Source organism: Armigeres subalbatus, chromosome 3 (assembly GCF_024139115.2).
Source record: "Armigeres subalbatus isolate Guangzhou_Male chromosome 3, GZ_Asu_2, whole genome shotgun sequence".
NCBI classification, from domain to species: domain Eukaryota; kingdom Metazoa; phylum Arthropoda; class Insecta; order Diptera; family Culicidae; genus Armigeres; species Armigeres subalbatus.
In genome coordinates, this window is record NC_085141.1 from 342,050,159 (window position 1) to 342,070,811 (window position 20,653).

The 20,653-nt window shown below is 37.4% G+C and overlaps 1 protein-coding gene and 1 long non-coding RNA gene across 3 annotated transcripts in view; both read left to right on the forward strand.

The window, feature by feature from the left end:
* LOC134225865 (pro-resilin) overlaps positions 1 to 18,875 on the forward strand; it is a 53,083-nt gene extending 34,208 nt beyond the window's left edge. For both annotated transcript variants that reach the window (XM_062706280.1, XM_062706281.1), the window contains exons 3-5: positions 16,578 to 16,778; positions 16,846 to 17,037; positions 17,466 to 18,875. In XM_062706280.1, the coding sequence (XP_062562264.1) occupies positions 16,578 to 16,778; positions 16,846 to 17,037; positions 17,466 to 17,543 (471 nt within the window). In that variant the 3' untranslated portion in view covers positions 17,544 to 18,875. The remainder of the gene's footprint in view (positions 1 to 16,577; positions 16,779 to 16,845; positions 17,038 to 17,465) is intronic.
* Positions 18,876 to 19,465: 590 nt separating this feature from the next.
* LOC134222031 (uncharacterized) lies at positions 19,466 to 20,295 on the forward strand. The gene is made up of 3 exons (XR_009982394.1): positions 19,466 to 19,619; positions 19,682 to 19,984; positions 20,045 to 20,295. It is a non-coding gene; the product is annotated as an uncharacterized LOC134222031 (long non-coding RNA).
* Positions 20,296 to 20,653: the final 358 nt, after the last annotated feature.

The following is a 20,653-nucleotide window of genomic DNA, read 5'->3' on the forward strand; positions in this document are numbered from 1 at the left end:
TGCAGTAGCCATCGGGAAAGTAAGTACAGTGCGTGTATTATTCGTCGCGAGCCGGAGAAAAAAATATCTTTTTGATATTCGGCGGATAATGCGCTTGTATTGCGCTTTGTTCCGGTCAAGTAAGTACAGAATACTGCACGTCGGATTGGTCGTCAAAAACTCGATCCTTTACAGTTTGCATATGCCATATCCATGCTCGGTTCATATACACGTCAAACGATCTGGTATCGTTGTAGTTTATGCGGTCGGGAAGTAAATCAATAGATATGCGTTTGATCGTGTTCCTGCTCGGTGCGCAGGTAGTTAGTTTGTTCTACTTTGTGCGGCTGAATCATGGTTAGGTAAAATCACTGTGTATAAAGAATGGCACGGTCGTATCGGTTATCAGAGTGAATCCAGATCCAACGATGGCTACCAAGTAACTGATAATCCTTCCTGTGCTTTTGTGGAGACGCAGAGGTAAACACGGTCTTAAAATAGCAAAAATCAACTACTAATCCCAAGTAACAATTTCAAGGCTTCACAGATTTATTTAAGTTTTTTAACGGCTTTATCGCTGCTTTACTCAATGCCGCGAGATTACCCTTATTAGAAGACTTCAGGCTATCTTCAAAATCGTAATAAAAACGTTCAATAAAACCACAAATGTCAAATGCTTTATGAGCTTATTAGGGTTCTAATGATTATCTTGAAGACTCTAATAAAACCAATTTTAAAAACTGTCATAAAGCCGAATATATTGGTCTAAGACTTGTCTTACGCATAACCTAAATAAAACTTAGTAGTTTTAATTAGGTTTATAATGGTATTGTACAAGAACACAATGTTTATGTTGAACATCGTGAACTATGGTCAATCGAATGGCTAAAAACAGATGTTTCTGCTCCATGTTTCCCAAATATTGTAAACAAAGAAAACAATAAACACATAAATTTTCGTATCTGGGCATTCGCATATTTAAGATTTTGTTGTTTATTGGTCAAATTCTACTTCTGAAAAAAGAAACAGATAATTAACATCAAGCAAACTATATCCTTTTACTTCCGGTAAAATGAAATGGTATAAATGCGAAAACACAACGAATAGTGCAATGACAACGATTCGATATAAAAAGCTTTCAATAATATGACATTTGGATAACTGTGGAAATGATAATTGACCACAAAATTGAAAAGCAACCCAAGTTCTTGTTGAATAAAGATTATCATGAAGAAAAACTGATCGTAAGAAACTAATAACAGCAACTTTCAGCAAAATACTTATTGTATTTGAAAGTTATGCAAAATGTTATTTTGGCCGTCAAAATTGCCCACAGTGTAGTAGCAGCCATGCTGGTAGAAAATAATAATTTTATATCGGTGTAAATCTTTTGCAAAATCCAAATTACTAATGACTAGTAATAATCGCTCCATTTTAAAATGATTTTCCAAATTTGAAGCACGAGAAATGTTTCCTTGCAAATCGGAATGCCACCAGAAAAAGGCAGCATGTCGATTTACACTAATTAATTGGTCGTAAAGCACAGCATTACGACGGCGCACTTGAACAATCTGATTTTCTTACCTGTTTTCACCAGAAATTCGCACGCGCAGAAAAATTTGCAAGCACGTGAACGAATTCTGGGCATCCAATTTCCAATATTTGAACATTATTTTTTTATCAATGCCCGTGATGTTGTTTTTTATTTCATTCTTCCATTTTTACGATTTTCCTTTTTCTACAAAACAATAACAAAAAGCTCCACGGAAAAGAAATTCCTTTTTTTGACAGCGGTTTTATGGAACTCTTATGAATAGCCTAAAACTTGCTTTGAATACGATCTCAAGAGTGGTCCACTTAGTCATAACGCAATCTTGTAGCGGTCATCAAGAGATTGTCATGTAGATTTTAGTTTTATGGCTAGTCTTGAAAATTTGCTCTCCAAAACTGCTAATAGAGTATGATAAAACTAGAAATGTTACTTGGGAATGTTCCTTCCCTCTTCCTAACTGACTACACGTGGCCGGCACCCTTATTGATCATTTGAATATTAGAATCACTGAAACTTCTTTGTGCAATTTCACTGATTCTGGTCAATCACGGAGTAGCAACCATATATGGTCGGGGTTCTGCCAAATCACACCAAGCGCCAACAAAAAAATACCCGTTTTTCTAAACAAACTTTCGGTTAGCAGATTCAATTGATCAAAAATCGTATCGGATGTCCCTCAACCTCATAACTGTGGACATCCTTTAACATATGTACGAATGAGTTGATATGAAATGACGTCCGTTTTCTTTTTGCAAGCAAAATACCAGCAGTCAGTCAAAAAGCCGCTTGGTGCGTTTTGGTTGAACCCCGACCATATATGTGTAGTCAGTCAAAGCTAAGCTAGCTAGCTAAGCTAAGATCTGCATCCTGACAGAAATGGTCCTTCTCAGGGCACTGAATATCCTTCTAAGGAACTGATTTATAATAGAATTTGCCAAACCAAATTTCACCCCACAGGTCGAACAAAAAGATTCAAAAAAAATAAATAACGAGGATTTTAAAATTAAATGTTTCATGAAATTTTGTTTATAAGTTAATTAATTAGTAGTTCCAGATACGTTTAAAAAATTAAAACTTACTAACTGCTAAGGGGCTCTTCTTAGCCTAGCGATAAAATGCGCGGCTATAAAGCAAGATCATGCTGAGGGTGACTGGGTTCGATTCCCGGTGCCGGTTTAGGCTATTTTCGGTTTGGAAATGGGATCCACGGTGAGTGGTCACTGAGAGCGGAAAAGGAAAACGGACAGAACCATGGCGTTGGTAGCGGTTCCAGCATCGATGACGGTGGTTTCTGCATCTGTAGCGGTTTGGCGGCTAACTATCGTGTGGCTATTGTTGACGTCAGCGGCACTGTGAAATTTTCTCGCATGGTTTAGTGTCAATTAATTGGGAAGGCATATTATTGAAAATAAATTGCAAAATAAACCTCCATTTTAGAGAAGAAAATGTTTAGCCGAAACAAATGATCATCATAGTGCAAATCATCATCGCTTGGTGACAGCATTTGGCTTCGGCAGCAAAATCACAAACGCGCATTATTGGAAATTAATCGGTCCTTATCAGGACCAACATTATATAAAAAGGAAGGTCAAGTCTGGACGAATTTGTTTCAAAGTGAAATTTAATCGCTTGGTAACCGCAGAAATAAGAAAATTTTTTTGAGCTTTTTAGTGGAATGTCTTCACTTGTCATAAGACGAGTTCATGCAATCCCATTGAATTCCACCAAGTGGTGGAATTCAATGGGATTGTATAAACTCGTCTTATGACAAGTGACCGCAGAAAGTTGCCGTCCGTAACTGGAAAGGCACATTATGGAAAATTATTCAGTTCGTTCCAGAACCACAACTTTATGGAAGAAAAGGTTAAACCGAGACAAATTTTCTTTAAAGTGCAAATCATAATCGCTTGGTGAAGGAAGAAAGTGTCCGTCGTTGGTCGGCTGCAAAATTGTTTCGCATGCAGAAATGTAGGGGAAACTGGACACACATGATCCCCACTTTTTGTTTAGGACATTTCTCGATGTAACATGCACAGATTTGCACGCTTCTTGATGGACTTGATAAAGAATTTAATAAGCTATTCAAAACGTCATTGGAAGCAATTATTTGTTCATGAAAGTTACCAAAAAATCGATTTTGCCGAAAGATAGAAAATTTGGCATTTCCAAAACTTGCGGGAGACTTGATCCCTATATGGGGGAGAATAGATCTCTCTATGAGCTGAACATGTTTAGGTTCTTCCAAGTCTAATGAATGAATTGGTCTAGCCTCAAATCCTAATAATTCTTCATAGTCTGCCGTAATATCAGTCGTGCAAAAATTAAATATTGTTGGTATTAAGCAAGGCAAGTATTTTAGTTCTCAAATAGAGTAATAGTGACAGATAGAATGTCTGCTACAGCAACAAAATTGGGCATTTTCTCCACTAACTCCACTTTTCTTTCTAACCATTCACTCCACTAAAAGACAGTAGTCATATCACGACAACCATGATGTTCCCAAGAGGATCTCTCTTTGTCATCGAAAAAGACTGTCATCGTTCTCACCGGCAGTCTAGAGGTAGTAGAGCAAATTTGTTCAAAAAGGTCTCTTATATTTTGGTCTTCTTGCCCTCATTCAATCTATTCTACAAGCATTCTAAGTAGCTGAAACTGTGCCCCATTCTAACCCCTATTTGACCCATTGCCTCCCCCGACGACGGTACATCGAGATCGCCAGACTACTACCAATACCACAACCGATACTACAATACCATACCAGGATGATGATTTCATACATCAATATGGTACAATCACGCATCATCATTTTTGTAGTGCGTGTTATTATTATACAAATGCGATTTCTCTTAAACGACTGACCAAAAAATGTTGAATGAGCCTATTATTAAAAATTCTTTAAGAAGATTTACAAATAAATGGCGATTGTAATCAAACTTCTCCTAGTTCAAACGGAAAAAAATTTAATACCAGATCGAACAATACTGATTTTAAGCTCTTTTATTTGTTGAGTATTTTCAAAGCTTAATATACACTCTTTTTCATTGAAAATAATGTTAAAATGCATTTAATAAAACTAATCAAAACTAAGTATGTTCAACTACACTTTGTTCTGGTTAATGAAATAAGGCTATTGAGAAATTCAAATTGCGCGTGTATTGTCTGATTGACAAAATTAAATAGAAATAAAATTATGTATACTATTTAACTAGAAAAGAATTTTAACAGATCAATTTATTTACATACAATACAATAATATGCGATGGTATAAAACAAACGCCTTAATATATGCAATATCGGGATCAAGTGTGTCCAAACTGTGGGGGATCAAGTGTGTCCATGTTGAGTATTTATCTTGTTTTGTTTTTTGTATTCAATGGAAAATAAGCAATAGTTAATTGAATGAATTTATTCAATTTTACAATAATAAAACTTTGTCCAGTAAAAATTTGGTATGTTTTGGTTGGACATATTAAAAGTTATTAAACTTTTCTCCTTTGAAGAAAAAAAGGATTGAGAATGCTTAAATAATAAAACCTCTCTAAAACCCATATACATAAAGTAACTAATATAAAATGTTACTCAGATTCAATAATCTATCTAGCGTATTCGTTTGCACATATCACTGGTATGAAAATGTGATTAGTTTTCAAGAAAACAGGGGGGGATCATGTGTCCCCGGGGATCATGTGTGTCCAGTTTCCCCTACTCCACAGTGCTGCTGCTAAATTATTTAGTGGTTGCTGTTGGTGATTCGAAAGGTGTATTATTGGAAAATTATCGGTTCTTCTCAGGACCAACATTCTATGCAAGGGAATGTTGAGCCGGGACGAGTTTTGGTCAAAGGGAAATTTAATCGCTCAGCGACGGCAAAAAGTTTCCGTCGGTAGCAGAATCACGAGCGCGCGTCTAAGGGAGACGCTGCAAAAATTAATTCGCATGGATGGCCTCAGTAGCGGTCAAGTGAAACTTTCTCTCAAGATTCTCATTTGGTTTTGTTGCTGTTTGTGATGAGGAATGCGCATTATTGAAAAATTCTCAGTTCTTTTCCAGACCAACTTATTCAATACTAAAGAAATCTGATCTGAGAAGCAGAGAAATTTCTTCAATGTACAAAATACTGTCGCTTAGTCACGGTAGAAAAATGAATCGCAAGGTTGTCCTTATGTTGTCCAACGTCTATCTTGAGGTCGTGTCTTGTGCATAACTCTTCTGATTTTCAAAATTATGGAGATAATGGGAGTTATTCGGAATCATTTTACACAATAAAAATGCGACAAAAAGGAAGATGGGTTTTGCCCTCTGACAATCATACTATTTCCCATACTAATCTCCATATGAATTTGAAGCGCGATGCGAAAAGCGAGGACGCCACCAATCGAGTTCTTCCAATATCCTTCTTATCAGGAACATTTGGACATCTGTAGATCTCCCTTCAGTGAAAGCAGCTTGATTTATACCCTGATCAATCAATCGGTCAATTAGATTCTCATCGCCATGTAAAAGTCGTTTATCTCATTGTAGAACTCTTGTTGACTGTTATTCAGTTTCCACTTATATGATAGCATATCAGGATGTTTATTTGATAGCTGCACCACTCTTCTCAGTCCATTTATGCTTTTTTCCTTATTGGTGTTAAAGGCTCTCGCTATGACCGTAAACCTTCACTTGCAGCTTTCTTCATCTTCTCAGTAACAGCTTTGTATCCTTCGTTGATGTTGCAATTGCTTACATTTATGCTCGGTTGTTTTTTAAGTGCCTCATGATATTTTTGCTTCATGTGATCATATTTCAATGCGGAAGCATCCAGCTGAATTTTGGTGTTGTCTTTCGTGATCTTACCGATATTCCTTGAGTTCCTATCTCTTTCCATGCTTTAATCTCAATTTCAGAGTCTCTTCTTGACAATACAACCAATCCTCGTGATTTGTTCTTTCCATTTGCTTCGCTATATTCCAGTTATAATTTCGGATTGAAATTGTTTCTGCTCGTACGTTAACTTCCTGTAGTGCTGCTATATCAACTTTATATGCTGCCTTGGGCTCGCTAATAAAAACATATAAAAAACCTTGTATGGGCTTAGAACACTGTCGATGTGCTGACGTTTTTCTAGTTTTGAGCCCCCTCTCACATTAAGCTTTTCTGTCAATATCGTTATTTTTTCTCCTTCTGCGTAGAACCGTGTAGAACCTTCTGTTTTCCATATCTTCAGGGTTTTTCCTTTATCTTATCCTTCAGTTATTAGCTCCACCATCATTTTGGGTTCATACCCGATTTCTACAGAATCCGTTTTCCGTCTAGAGGTTTCCCATATTCTCATCTCGTTGGTCTGTTCCGGGTTGGTGATAGTTTTTTTCCAACACCTTTCCCTCTTCTTTGTTGCTTATTTTCGTAATAATTTCCGCTTGTATTACCGTGTCATTTTTTGTTTTTGCTTTTTCTGTCATCATTGCACTATGGGGCGGCTCCATACAAGTAGGTGGCCGAAAATATTTTCATTACATTTCAGCAATATTGCACACTTATATCGTAGATGAATGTCTTAAATAAGTGAAATACTTGTTTTGCAGGTCATTATTGCTTTTAAGGTCTCCAAACTTCCTTGAATGCCCTTTAATCTCCATGGAATATATCACTTTTATCTACGAACGTAACATGTACACAGCAGTCCATAGATATTTTATTGGAGCACAGACCTGTAGAGTTCAAACTAGAAAATTGTATTAGGGTAAGACGGTATAATGCGCCCCACCTGGCCAAAACGCCCCCCTTTGATATCTAGAAAACTATAACTAATTAAGGGTCAAAAACAGTTGGTACCTATAAGTATTTGTAAACCCATCATACTATGTGAATGTGGAAGTTTTTTTGTATTACACAATGAAAATAATAGCAAAATACAAAAAGTTACAGTTTTGATGTAACTTTTCATGTTTGTATGCTCAACATTCTGGAGCGACTCTGGCATACTGTCCGCAAAACTTGCGCTGGAACACTCAGATGGGCAACAAAATTACTTTTCTCAGTGGTTAATATGATATAAAATTGCTTCCATCTTCAAAAATGTAACGATTTTCGAAAACATGTTTCACTGGCCAAAACGCCCCAGTGTAGGCAGGACAGTATGCCCTTACCAACTGGACACAAGCGCAGCGAGCTTGCAGCAGTTGCTTCTAAATTGTATGGAAAATATTGAAATGAAATTCACACCTGCATGAATGGACCTATGTTGGTTTTTTAATGTCAAGCGCATAAGGATTTGTAGCCTTTTTATTATGGGAATGATAAAATACTAATGAAGGGCAATTAAACGTCTTTGGTTGAGGTGGGGCGTATTGCCCAGGCACTTTTTAAAATTCATTTTTTCACGACTTTTCAAAAAAGCTTTATTACGTGTTAACTGAAATATTTTTATATGACTACTCACGGGCAATGCATTTGCGACTTCCTGGACTACCAAATAACACAAAGTTTGCATAAATTGCGTTGAAAAGTAAAAAGTTATCAAGGAGTTGCCTTAGGGGGGGCATATTATACCGTCTTACCCTATGTTTTTGTGTTTATTGAGTTGTACAGATGTTCTAAGCTGCACAAGGACTCCGTGGAATACAGGCCATTGCATCTATAAGCGCAACTGGTTGTCTTTGCAGAATTTTCATAAATTGGTTCAGACTCTTAACCTTCAAAACAAGTAAAGGGAAAACAATATAAAGCTCTATAAAAGCTATAGAACTCCATGTAATAAAAGCTTCAAGATGAACAAGTATACTGCAACAACATTTATTTAATCATTATGTACATGAGCATCCTCAACAAAATCAGAGATCTAGATCGATTAAAATATCTGCTAGGGCATTTTTTTCTGTACTCGAATCTGTTGTACTGCAGGAGCAGGAGCTCACTAAAAACATTGAACATCTTCTGAATATTCCAGATTAGATTTATTTTGAAGTCGGTTACCTAAGCTGAGGGAGTTTATCAAAGGATCCGACGAGTTCATAGCACGAATGAAAACGTCATGTAAATTATCCTCACACTACACGATCCTCTCTCCAAAGCTTTCATAAAGGCTTTTCTGTATAAGTTGTTTTCTTTTCAGGTACGCTTCCTTTAATATCTTTGGCTCTGGCTCAGCATGATAAAATTCTTCTTTAAATTCTGTGTCAAGCCATTCCTCATTATATGAGTCAAAGTAAGTTTTGAACCTGGATGCGGCTTGTCATTTTTTTTTTCAAATTTCAAGTGCAGATTTTTCAATTTAGTATGGAGTTGACTCTTTTTTTGTTTATCCTCAGCGAAGCTGATTCCAAAGCTTTTTCAACACGATCTACCTAACGTCCCTCGTGAGCTCTAAATACTTCAATGAGTTGCCTATAATTCATGCTTCACCAAAAACTAAATACAAACTATTCAATGCTGTTCCTTTACTCCACCTAGGTACATACATGCCAATATTTTTCGAAAGATTTCCCAAGGTACAGACATTTTCGTTTCTTGTATGTACATATTGTTTTTAAATTAATGTCAAAATTCTATATTTTATGAAATAATTTCAAATGAAGCCCAGAAGATTTACGTAATCCTCAAGAGTTTGTTTGTTTTTTCATATTTATTTACTTGATACTTGATAGATAATGAGTTGCATCCTTTTGGTGAGCCTGCGCCTAATGGAGTATCATAAAGCTGCATAAGCTATCGTGTACACGGCCTACCACGAAGCCTACTGCACTTTCCGTGTTGTCTAGTCTCTCTATTTTAACTGTTCTTGATGCTCTTTTGGCATACGTATGAAATATGTATCCAGCCCATCGCAGTCTGTCGTGTATTTTAGGAATACCCCAATGTTTCAAAATTAATCAACTTTTTCGAAAAAGTGATTGGAATCGCAGATTTGCAGCCATAAGCAGGTGGGTTTTGTTTTGATTCCTTCTAGGTGGACCAAAGGAAGACTTAGTGGTAGTTGCTAAGCGAAATTTTGAGAAACTTTTTTTGTAGGGAACTTTTTGTATGAAAAAAATAGATGTTTTACTTCCTATTTTCACACAAGTTACAACTTTTTGAAGAGTTGGAAAAAAGCTACTGTGACCGACGATATTGGACGATATATGCATTGATTTTTCAAGAACTAAAAAGTGTCTGGTTCTGATGCCTATATCTTGATAACCATATGGCTTAGAGTGCTGATATTCTGGGGTTGAATGCTCCAAAACATTAGCATTTAGTAGGTCAACTTGAATTACGAATCGGAGAAAGTCGATATTTTTATTTTCGGCCACCTGATTCCACATAGTGCATTGTTACAGTTGATTTTTGAGTGAATTTCTGAAGGTTTGAGGCGCTTTCCCTTATTCTTCCAATACTGTCCTCAGGTTCTATCTGCTTGCGTTAATGCGTTTTTATGTCGTTCTGTACATGTTCTCCATTTTCTCCTCTATCGTTCTCGTTTATCTCCGGCTGCTCCTTAGTTCGTGTGTATTCTTCTTTTTCGATTATTTTCCGACTTTCCGTTGATTCTTCTGTTTTTTTTCCTGATTTCTCTGTAATTCCTCCTAATGATTCCCTAATATTATTTTCCAACCTACTTTTATTTGTTCTATGCAATTGTAAACCATTGTTTATCATCATCCTACAATTCTCTTCATTTATGCTTCGGATAATATCTAAGTGTTATTAGCGCCATCTTTACATGTATATAATATTCTTAATATGGCCGGGGTTCAGCCAAAACGCATCAAGCGCCAACGAAAAATTACCGATTTTTCTGCTCAAACTTTCGTTTAGCAGATTTAATTGATCGTAAATCGTGTCGGATATCCCTCAACCCCATAACTAAGGATATCCTACCCAACTAACAATTTTGGTGCTAAAAGCTTCAACTTCTAGCCTTTGGCTGTATAATATTTGATTAAAAGCAGCCAATGCTGAATAAAAGAAAAGCCTCCGCAAATAATCCATTAAACTTCAACTCGACTATAACCCAAATATCTATCAGCTAGTCAGTTTGTACCGAATATATGTCATCTTTTATCGTTTATGCAGCTTTCATATAGTCATAAAACAGCTCTGTCTTAATTAGTAACAAAGCTTATCGGTTAAGAGCTCATGTATGTAATTGAGTTGCTTGTTAGCAACTTCCCATATTACGGTGAGTAGCATTCACAATGAAAACGTTTTCGCTGTTGTTATAGCACTAACAATATAGCGCAATGGCGCTATAAATGAACTAACGAAGCTTTTAGGCAACTTCTGTATCTTTGAAGATTACACAACGTTTAAGTAAACCTTATACTGCTTCTTTTAATAGCTTATCAGTATGGAACGTCAAAACCGCAATGTTTACATTTGATTTTTGTTGCCGGAGCTGTGTATGAGCTATTGATTTCTGTAATGCAGCTACAAAGGTTTTCACCTGCTCTTATAGCAACTGACAAAGCGCTGTCATTAATGCTAGCAGATAGTGTAAGAAAACAAGCCATTTAGAAGCGATATTTCTGTTGACGGCTACTGTTAAACGATTAGCAGCAGAGTAGCATTTATACAGATCGAGAAAATGTTGCCTAAAAACAATTTCAACGATTGATGATGCATAAAAGTTACCCAACAGAACATGCTGATAAATGTTTGAATAATGGTTGAAATAATGCTGAAAGCATAATTTTTAAGCTTATGTGCTAAAAGCAGCATGTAGGCCTCTTTCTAACGTTTATACAGCATGAATCCAAAAATAGCGTTAGCAAAATAACCTATAAGGTATGCGAAGAAGCACATCCATAATTTTCTTTGTTATTTACATATGTCAAAGTGACGGTGATGACAGAGCAGCGGCCATTGAATCAGGAGATCAGGAGTTCGAATCTAGGTAGCAACAAAATTGATATTGCAGTTTTCACAGAAAAACATTAAATAAACTCCGAAATTTACTCTTCTCTCAAATAATATTTAATCAAAATGAATTCAGTGGCTGTATAAAACTTATTTAACAGATTCAAAAAATCTGAATAAGCGCCATTGAAGCGAATTATATTACTAAATGGTTTAGTAAAGATTGAGAAAATTGTGTAACATGCTGTAAAATAGTTGTGCCGGCACGACAAAAACAGCTGAATAGATTCGCCAGATTTGCTGGTAAAGGAATTGAATAGAAGTTATTGATCACATGTATAGCACACATATTCAGCTTGAAGCCGTATAAACGAGTTGAAATAACATTTACATTGACATTAAATGTTAGTTGGGTACTGCAAATCTACGTTTAAATTGATATGAAACTATTTCCTTTGTCCTTTTACGAACAAAATATCACAAGTCAGTCGAAAAGCCGCTTGGTGCGGTTTGGCTGAACCCCGACCATATATCCTGTTCTCTTTCTTTCTCCTCCCCTAACACCAATGTATTACTGTCTGTTTGATATATTATCACTAACTTATCCAACAACTCAGCTACGGCTACCATACTTTCATGGCCAACACAAACTCCCGATTGTTTGACTTGATCTATGAACCTTACAAAGCCTCCGTCTTCTATGCTTTCCGTTAAATACCGTTAAAAGGTAAGCTATTCTGTTGCGTAATATTATTATATCCCTCAGTTCCCTTCCCCCAAATACTATTTTTACTCATCCTTGCAAATGTTTTAATAGCTCATGATAAACAAGCCGCTTTGAGATTTACTCTTTTTCTCATGGCATTTACTTGTTCATAAATTAAGTTTGTCAATTTTATGTTACATAACACCAATCGGCTCATAACATATTGTAATCCAGATTTGATAAGCTGCCAGGGCATGTCGTGTAGTTGCCACAGGCTACTGCATTGCAAAGTGCATGTAAGAAAAGGTATTCATCAAAACGTCAAACTTGGGTACCGAGGGACCGATTGCAGTACTAGAAGTGGTCCCTCAGAATAAGCTTAACAGTGACGTCTTAATTAGTCTTTATGCGGTCTCACCCACGGTAGGTAGGTATAGGCTCGTAATGAAAGTGATGTAATTGCTATTGCTGTATGAACGAGTGCAAAGAACCTCCGAACCAACTCATAGAGCGTTGGCTTGCTTTGTCCCGTACCGCGATAGCAGTGACGTCAGTTGTAACTAAAATAAAAACTCCCCCTAAAAAATAGAAAAAATAGAAAATTGCCTATAAGAAATCAGGGTATGAGCAATAAATAAATATAATATTTCCACAAATAAAATAAAAACATTTCCATAAACAATTAAGAATTTTCCACAAAACAAAAATAAATAAGCACTTTTAAAAGCAAAAATTGCAATTACAGTCGCCTCTCCACATCTCGATATTGAAGGGACCATCGAGATAAGGAGAGGAAGGAAGGAAGGAAATGGAATGGAAGGAAAATTGAAATGGGTACTACCGTGCGGGACCGAAATCCGTCCACCTCATGAGATATCAATAAATTAAAGAGGGTTAAAGGTGATTAATGTAGAAATAATTTATGTTATCCTGTTCAGATACTTGGCAGTAATCTTTTAGGGAATAGAAATGGAAAGAAGGCTTTGAAATTAAAACAAAAACCAAACCAAATCTCCACCAATCAAACGCGTAGTTTTTGCCGCCATTTTGTTTTCGGGTAGAGCATAATTGCACCAAAAGTAATTGTGTTTTAGTTGCTAATTGCGAATCATTACATAAGATATGCGGAATACAAATCGAAAGGATCGTTTCTCAAGGTGCGCATCGAACTATTTACAGTGGTAGTTTAGTCAATCAGACTGCATCAATTTAAATATTTAGTTAAAGAATAGCTGTACGGATTTTGATCCGTGGACCGGATTTCGAGTCAGGAGTCGTTGGTTTTATTCATTATTGTATCATGTTTTCGTAGTTTTTAATGAGTCAATGTGACTGTGAAACACTGAAACACACTGTGTGAAACACTTTAAAAGTAGAAGCCTTCATGCTCCTGTATCAATGACAAACGTTTTATATACATTCGATTCTTATTTTCTGATGACTTTTTCATATACTCAGGTGCTTAAGTGTACGGATTTCGACGCCCCACAGTATTATCAATTCAGTGCAAATCCGAATTATAGCCGCTAACAAAGTTGGATTTTTCTCACAATTCGTACGTTAAACCTAACTTCGGAAGTGGTGCGCTGTTTTCATTTGGTGATGTGCTATACAGCGCACTACTTCCGAAATTAGATTTAACGTATGGATTGTGAGAAAAATCCAATTTCAATAGCGGCTATAATTCGATGTTCTACTGAATTTATAATATATTGGAAAAAGCTCGTTGTTATGAAAAACGAAAACAAAACAAATGTCATATCTTGTTGTTCATGGATTTGTTATTGTCCAAAAATGGTCTAGTAGCCTAGAAATATGAATACATCGACATAGGGAGAGAGATTTCTGAACAAAATATGACAAGAACACATCGAGATAGAGAGATATCGAGATGTAGAATACCCAAATGTATGTAGATTGAAGGGACCGAGAAAACCATCGACATAGGGAGAGATATCGAGATATAGAACATCGAGATGTGGAGAGGCGACTGTATAAAAGAAGAATTTTCCATAAAAAAAATCTAAATGTTCGACGAAAAAATAGAAAACTAGTGCTTAGCTTTTAAAAGTACTTATTTATTTTTGTTTTCTGGAAAATTCTTAATTGTTTATGGAAATTTTGTTTTATTTGTTAGAATTTTATATTTATTTTTTGCTCAAACCCGGATTTCTAAATTGGCAATTTCCTAATTGTTTATGGAAAATTTCTAATTTTTTATGGAAATTTTATATTGTTGCCGTCAGTTGTCTACAATGAAATTTAATGTTTACGCGCGTGTTTATAGTCCTTGTTCCTGTATGCCGTGCCACAGTAAAATATTATGAAAATTAGTCACGACGGAATTCATAACTGATAACTGAAACAGAATGTGTACCAGATCATAATTTTAAGTTTCTGTTATGTAAATGATACAATCATTGAAATTTAAATTTAAAATATCTTAATTTTACATGATTCTATAGAAAGCCTTGATGAGCGAGCACGTGGCTGTCTAAAAACTTCATTGCATTTCATGTTAACCGCAGCTGGTACCATTTTTTATTCATATAAGCATCAAGCAAAATTGATATTTTCGCATATGAAAACAAAGCAGGCTTTATCGACGCTGCATTTCATCGGGGATAATCTTAGATTTTGGCTTCTTCCGACGAGAAATCTGGGATGCTTTCAACAAACTCCACCTCCAACAGCTCGTGCTCGAAAGAGATTCCATGTGGTGTAAATTTAAGCAATCGCTTAGTCTGATGAAGAGTAATTGAATCACCAGAACGCTTAACATGTTATATCTGGAACGACTCGCTTTCAAGAAGTTGAGATACTCGAGTGGCTAATGAGAAGGGCTCTTACTCTGCGAACCGATGTTCGCCTGTGTTGGCCCTATTTTTTTTATTTTGCATTAAAAATATGAACAACGAAATTAAGCACGTGTAAACTTAAATTAGCCTATAACTTCATGTTGTTGAACACGGAGGTCAATTTGTTACATCGACTTGAACAGAAAGTTACAGGTTTTCTTCAAACTGCGTGTGGGTTTCACCTTAACTGTACAGAGAGCTTAGCCGTTCTCTCGTCAGAATTGCCTATTAAGATCAGACAACATGAGCAGCTCCTGAGTACCTGTATGATAATTGTAAAACTTTTCACAATGATTCCATTCCATCTGATTGATGACGCAAATTACCATCCGTCAACGCACCCTAAATACACACACTGCATTCAAACAACTCCAATGAGCGGTGGCAAAAGCGACGAACCCGATAGAACATATGCAAACAAAGCACATAATCTCATTAAAATTCTCAATTGACAGCAGCACAGTAGCGACAATGTTGCGCCTTAGATCCAACACCATTAGTTCCGTGCTAGATTGTCAATCTACCCTGCTGACGTGCTCATCCACTATCGAAGCCCTGTTGATCGATGGGGTGTTTGCAAGTGTCTTCACTGATTTGCATAAAGCGACCTTGAAAGTTGCTTAGTTCAAATCGAACGGATTCAACTTAGGTCATCCTTCTCCTTTCAACTCTGACATCCGTTTCAATTTATATTCGACTTCTGTTTGGCTAACGAGCTTCCACCCCGTCACGCACGATGAGTCTTGAAATCGGAATTAGATTTCGCAACCACTGAAGGGATGATTGTGATCGATGGAGCCCTCATTCGCCAGCATCAGCAACGCCAAGGGCATCGAGAATCCGGGGTTGACTTTTTGCAATCGATGAGCAGCGAGATAATGAGCTGTTGCCGTAAATCAAAATTTATTCCGTTCTGAACCACTCCTCCTCCGCACAGGGCCGGTTGTGCCCCGAGGCACAAGAAGCGCATTGATTTACGTCGACACATTAACGAGAACTATAAGGCATTACCATTTAAGGTGCCTTAGACCTTTTGTTTACCGAACTAAAGGTTCTATGTTCTAGCGATGAGCGATGCGACAAAGAACGATTCTTCGGAAGTGAACCGCGCGCCGACGAACACACACACCTGTTTCGCATGGCGACCTATCCCAAGTGTTTCGAACCGTTGCGGAGATCATCCACCTCCTTCGCATTGCAGTGGCGTCATGGTTGGGACTGGCTCGCTGCATAGCGCAATCATGGTAATGACGCCATTCTAGAAGAGGAGCAAAGCATGTTACACTTTGCGACGATTGCCTTATTTTTATGGTCTACTGCTGTTGTAGTGTTCTGAGAAAAAGATTAGGACAGGACCATCTCCGCGACTCATTTTTCTTTCGCGCGCCGCTTCTCATTTTATGCATTCATACCAACTTGAATAGGTCATTGTTTTACTTGTGGGGTGCAAACGAGCCAGAATTTCGACACTTGACACACTACGCCGGAAGATCAGACCATTAATTCGACATTATGTTTGCAAAGTTAGGTGAGGTCCACTGCTAAAAATTATCGTGCATATAGTTGGTACGAATTTAACATAAAACTCCGCTCTTTTTGACTTCACTAAACAACTACAGTAATATAGAATAAACCTAATTAACGCATTTTCTTTCCTCAACAGGGACTCTCACTCTGCCTGGCACTGACCATCGTCGATCAGACTCTTGCACAGAACAACCAGTACCTACCTCCCGATAAGGGATATGCCTACGACAAGCCAAACCAGCCCTTCCCAAGCGCCCAGCAACCCCAACAGGTCCCCTTCCCAAGACCTCCAGCCCCAGCTCCATCCTATGGACCTCCACCGGCTGCTGGTGGTGATGTAAGTAGCGTTAATGATTTAAATGGCTTGACAGTTTTATTCAATTTGAAATTTCTCCGACGAAAAGCACGTCCACGAACCGGGAATGCCGTTCGATTTTAACTACAATGTGAACGACATTGACACCGGAAACGACTACTCGCACAACGCAGTCAGCGACGGGGATGTGACCCGAGGCGAGTACCGCGTGCAGCTGCCCGATGGACGGACGCAAATTGTGCGCTATACCGCCGACTGGAAGAACGGTTACAACGCGGAGGTGAGTAATGCCTACCATGTGAATTTTAGCATAGGATAATGAAGTTTCAGGCAACGTTGGTCGTCACCATGAATTTTTGTTTGGATTATTCAACTTCATCGTAATGATTAGCGTGAACTTGTATTACCATATCTAAGCCCTTCGATGCAGACATTTATTCGAACATTTTGAGTTTTTGTTTCGAAGAATGATACTCAGATTTACAGATTTCTGCTTTAAATATATTATTCCTTTATACTTGAGCACTCACGCTGTTGTATTTTGTACAACAGTAATACACAATAGAGTGAGCCAGCTTAATAATGATTCTGGAGGAATTCGATCATCTTTTGTAATTACATTAGAAATCAATGCCTTCCATTCCGTTACAAAGCCGTCCATTTCGTTATGTGAACCAAATGCCATATTAATATCTTTTCCTATTTTAGGTGACGTACGAGGGTGAAGCCAAATATCCTGAAGGCCCAGGTCAAGGTGGAGCCAACTCCGGTGGATACAAATACTAAACCCTCCCTTCCATCAAACCTCATCAACCGTTCCAGTGATTGTTATTGGGACCCCCCACACACGTGGAACTAACCAAAAACCTTCACGACAGCATGCCGTTTCTCTGCCATGCATCACCAGAATACGTGTGCCAGAAAAACGGCTCAATTTGACTCACGACTATTCATCAAACGCGAACCATGTTCTTCCATTAAGTGTTCTTCTGTGACCGTGCTGCATGACAACGTAGCCCCATCATTCAGTGCACCCTAATTGATGAAGTAGGAAAAAGTCAACGAAACCACTCGCAAAGTTTTGTTGTCAAATTAATCAGCATCACCAGCCACAATTGCCATGGAAGCCAGTATGACAGCCAGTAGAAGACGACAGCGACATTATTTCAAAGTGCACAAAATTAATGACCAGAAAAATGAGAGAGATAAGCCAGGTTGGGATACCCTTTCGAACTAAGTGGAGGTTCGATTCATCTGCATCATCAACCGACCAATAGACAAACACATTTGCGCACATTTATTTATAATTGTAACCTCTTGTACATGTTCTCGGTATAGTCATAAATTAAGTGGACCAATGCAAGTGGTCCAGTAGTTTATTTGCCTGTCCTATTCCCACCCCCGCACCGACACTCTCTGAGTGATATTAGGAATTCCCTAATGCACACATCACGATTACCCATCTAGCGACGTGAAGTAATTGCTGAACATACCAACCACACCGAATCCAAAATATATGGAGGAAAAATAATCATGTTTGGACATAGAGTAAAAACAACGAACGATGAATCCCCATATTGCCATCCGAGGTGATGGGGACCCGAACCGCATCTTTGTGCGAGCAGACTATGTCACATTAGCCGTAATTAATTTAACGATTATTGCCCCTCAGTGCAGCTTAAGAACGCCGGCGAACGAACGATCAACGACCGTTAAGACGATCCGAAAGAGCACGTACATATAAATAGCATCTCAAGTGTGATACATAGTTGAATCCCCATTTATATATTTTTTTTCACAAAACCGCTAAGTAAACACTACTTGCTGCTTGAAAAAGACCTGTTAGACTTCTTTCAGCGAAGATGCCACCAGGATACGACACTTTTTACGACTTTAGTAGACATTCCGTTCTATGAATTCGGGTAGTTAAAAGCGGGAAGTTGTCAACATGTAAGTTTGATGAGAAACATTAATAGGACTTTCAAGTTAGACGACGCAAACATTGAGTTGCAAAAGACGAATTTCGACATTGAAACTGCCAGTTGATTATGTGTATAATATTGTATTCTACGCAATAAATGAATAAAAAAATAAAAAAGAAAAACATAATAAAATACACCAGACAAAATGTGAGTTGATAATAAAAGAAATCCTTGATATAGATTAACCCACTGAGCATCACAGATAGATCTTCATGATAGTAAGACGCAATAGTCATTTACGAGCATGGTCCCGATCTCGTTCGATGTGATGTATTTCAGGTCTCAGGAATTGTCCATAGGAGACTGACAGTGGAAAGTAGTTTTAGAAGGTAATTCGTCTTATGAGTTTGTACAATCCCATTAAATTCCACCACTTTATTGTACCTTTGACAGATACGTATTTTGACCTCAACAGTAAGGTCGTCTTCAGTGTCTCGTACTTGACTCGACTTTACTCGGTAATTTTCGTAAATGAAGAAGCCATATGACGCTCGTAACCGAAGCGTTTTTAGTATTCAGTATATTTATCGTATTTGAGATGTTATTAGTCGTCAAATAATGTAAGTATTGATGTAAAGGGAAAAAAATCGTAGATTTCCTGCCTAGGTCAATATCGCTGTGATGCGTAATTAGTGAGAATGGGTGATTTGTCCATACAAAAAAAAATCATTTTACTACTAATGTTGTAGCGCCATCTCTTTCAATCAGCACCCCCGTCCTAAAGCGTAGTATGCAGTTCTCAAGGAAAACAGTCAAGGAAAATTTTGTATAATTACCAAAGGAATTTCGAACCAACGAAAGTAATTGAAAAAAGTAGGCGGAAAAACAAAACATTTGATGTGTTCATTCTTTAGTTGATTTTCAAAAAGTCATTCAGAAGGTAAGTCATAACTGGACATAATTAAACTATATTCAATTATATATATTTCAAACATTTTGCAGTTTTAGTATGTCAACCATGGAACCGACCGACCTATTTAAGTTTCTATCGTCCTCTAGTGGCACTGGTGCTTGATGTCCAATTGTGAGAACTTGAATTATGCACCGCAGGCTGCACCTTGGCGTCCGATTGGCTGAGTTGATCCCTGCCAAGAGAGTCAATTCTTGAGGGGCGTCAAAATGAGGATTCATTGCATGATGAATAGAGCAGTTTTGAAAACCTGAATTAAATTCAAAATGTTGGATGGTCCGGATTAGTTCCATTTTTGGTCGCTATGGGCCGTTCACCGATAGACTTCTGGATCCGTAATTTGACAGCAGTAGCATATTAAACTTACATTAAGTAACTAGTTTTTAATATTTTAGGTACGATTAGTTGCTCGTGATATATAGAAAAACTCCTTGTAATCCGAAAAAATACGTTTATAACATCATTTGGTTCAGAGGACTTGCCTAGGTCCGAAGAGCAAAGACAATTATCGACCAGCCCACTCCAGAGTATGATTTTACTGGCTCCACAACCAGCAGTGTTTTCTAATCATAACGAACAACTAACTCCAGTTTTTTGACTTCCTTATGTCTGTATAAACCATGTATAAACTTACTCCAGAGTTGATTTTTGCTTGATCCGACTAGGTCCGATAACTATTCGTACAATCAACCAAAAAGTTTCCGAATTTTCCTTTCGCATTATCGAAAGTTTACTGAATCTTAAGAAAATCGTAAAAAGCTTTAATTGTTGATTTTCATCTAATTCGTTTGGGTATGCTCCAAAAAATATTTAGCCCTATGAAAAATATTGCAAGGTTTGTTTATTTTGTTCATAAGAAAATAAGAGCTTACGCAACGGCTCTGACCGCAGGCATCTGTTGATGAACAGCTGTCGTCAGGAAAAGTCAGCAAAATTATTATGTAATATGGCCGTGTGTAAGTCCCATCATGTTAAAATAATAAGTTTACTGTTCTCAATATTCG